Here is a 1,439-nt window from a genome sequence, read left to right as displayed (position 1 = left end):
TGTTTCTGTCTGTAGGTGAGACTAACAGACTATAATTTTGTGTATTTGCTGAAGGTGTGACAGACAGACTATAATTTTTCGTGTTTCTGTTTGTAGGTGAGGTCATTTTTAATGTCTCCTGTGAAGGACCCTCATGTAGAGCTCATCATTGTCATGTTCATCATACCACTGATTGTTAATGTAAGTATTTCACTTAGCCCCACCAAACACGTTCTGTTGGAGGAAATTGTTGGTTATTACAATGGTGAGATATAGGGTGAATGTTGGAGTTTGGATGAATTGATCCTTAAACACAAGTACGTTATGGTAGAAATGGTAAAATAATTGATCCAAAGAGAGGATATTCAAAGAGTGTCAAAAAAAAATCAATAAACAAGAAAGAAAGAAAAATAATTAGGGGGTATTTTCGATTTGATATGTATGCATGTGTTTGAAAAGCTTTAGAGAGTTTTGTTCTTTAATATATTAACTAAATTTTCACAATTTTTTTAATCTACAACCTTTTTGGTTTTAAGTTTAAATTTAACTGTTTCATCTTTTAAAATAAATAATACAGTTATTATTTGAGTTAATAAACTTTACACTTTCATTTTAGGCATTTATATTCTGGGTTGTTGACAACTTCCTGAAGAGAGAAATGAAAGGGACAAAAAGAATTTATGTAAGTGACAATGACCCTTCCGTCAAGTTCTACAAAATGACGGAACAGGTGCGCTGTTACAATCGAATAGAAAAAGCTGAGGACTTTATAGAATCAGATCTGCTTGTGTCGACAGATGAAGAAGGAGATGCCAGGCGCAGACTGGACGGGACAGAACGTCTTATCGCATAGGGCAGTCACAGAAACGTCATTCATCACTGCTTTTTGTAATGTGATACAGCATGCCTTCACGCCAATCCTGACTGATTCACCTTCTGTAGTCACGCCCCTAAAGCTATTTTTTCAAAAAGTTGGCATTGTTCTCCTATGAGAGGTGAAATAAATGTGATACCAAAGGTTTACTGAAGCTTACAGACCAGAATTCAAACTGTTTGCCAGCTAAACATGGATCACCCGACACGGATGTTCATAATGGATACAGCTTTACTGGAATTACAAAGCCTTCCCCATGTAAAATTGTTTTGTTTACTGTAAATAGCTTTAGAGTGGTCCACTGTAAAGGTTCTATAGGCTGAAAGGTTTAACATTATACAGGTACTATATCACAGGTTCCACAATACAAAGGTTCTATATCAAGCAGGTTCTGTGTTATACAGGTCTTTTGTTAAAGTAGTCTGTTATACTAACTTTCTAGTTCTGTGTTAAACAAGTTCTAACAGAGATACAGTTAATATTGCACAAGTAGAACTTGACAAGGCCAGTGATAAATCTACATGCGAGTCCCAAGTCCTGTACTCACAGAATTTCTGGAATTAGTTAAATTTAACATTGTGGGACT

The 1,439-nt window shown here is 35.4% G+C and overlaps 1 protein-coding gene across 1 annotated transcript; it reads left to right on the top strand.

Annotated features, from left to right (window-relative positions):
• The first annotated feature begins 102 nt into the window (after window positions 1-102).
• Window positions 103-1,430, top strand: LOC110440825 (store-operated calcium entry regulator STIMATE-like). The gene is made up of 2 exons (XM_021483953.1): window positions 103-180; window positions 596-1,430. The coding sequence occupies exons 1-2, from the start codon at window positions 112-114 to the stop codon at window positions 830-832; spliced, it is 306 nt and encodes a 101-aa protein (XP_021339628.1). The 5' UTR covers window positions 103-111; the 3' UTR covers window positions 833-1,430.
• The last annotated feature ends 9 nt before the right edge of the window (window positions 1,431-1,439 follow it).

Source organism: Mizuhopecten yessoensis, unplaced genomic scaffold (assembly GCF_002113885.1).
Source record: "Mizuhopecten yessoensis strain PY_sf001 unplaced genomic scaffold, ASM211388v2 scaffold711025, whole genome shotgun sequence".
Taxonomy (NCBI): domain Eukaryota; kingdom Metazoa; phylum Mollusca; class Bivalvia; order Pectinida; family Pectinidae; genus Mizuhopecten; species Mizuhopecten yessoensis.
The sequence above is the reverse complement of the archived record's forward strand: the minus strand, read 5'-3'. Positions and strand labels throughout refer to the sequence as shown.

Coding starts and splice junctions, on each gene's coding strand:
- LOC110440825 (XM_021483953.1), top strand. CDS start 112: ATGTCTCCTGTGAAGGACCCTCATGTAGAGCTCATCATTGTCATGTTC. Junction 181..595: donor TCATACCACTGATTGTTAAT/GTAAGTATTTCA, acceptor CTTTCATTTTAG/GCATTTATATTCTGGGTTGT.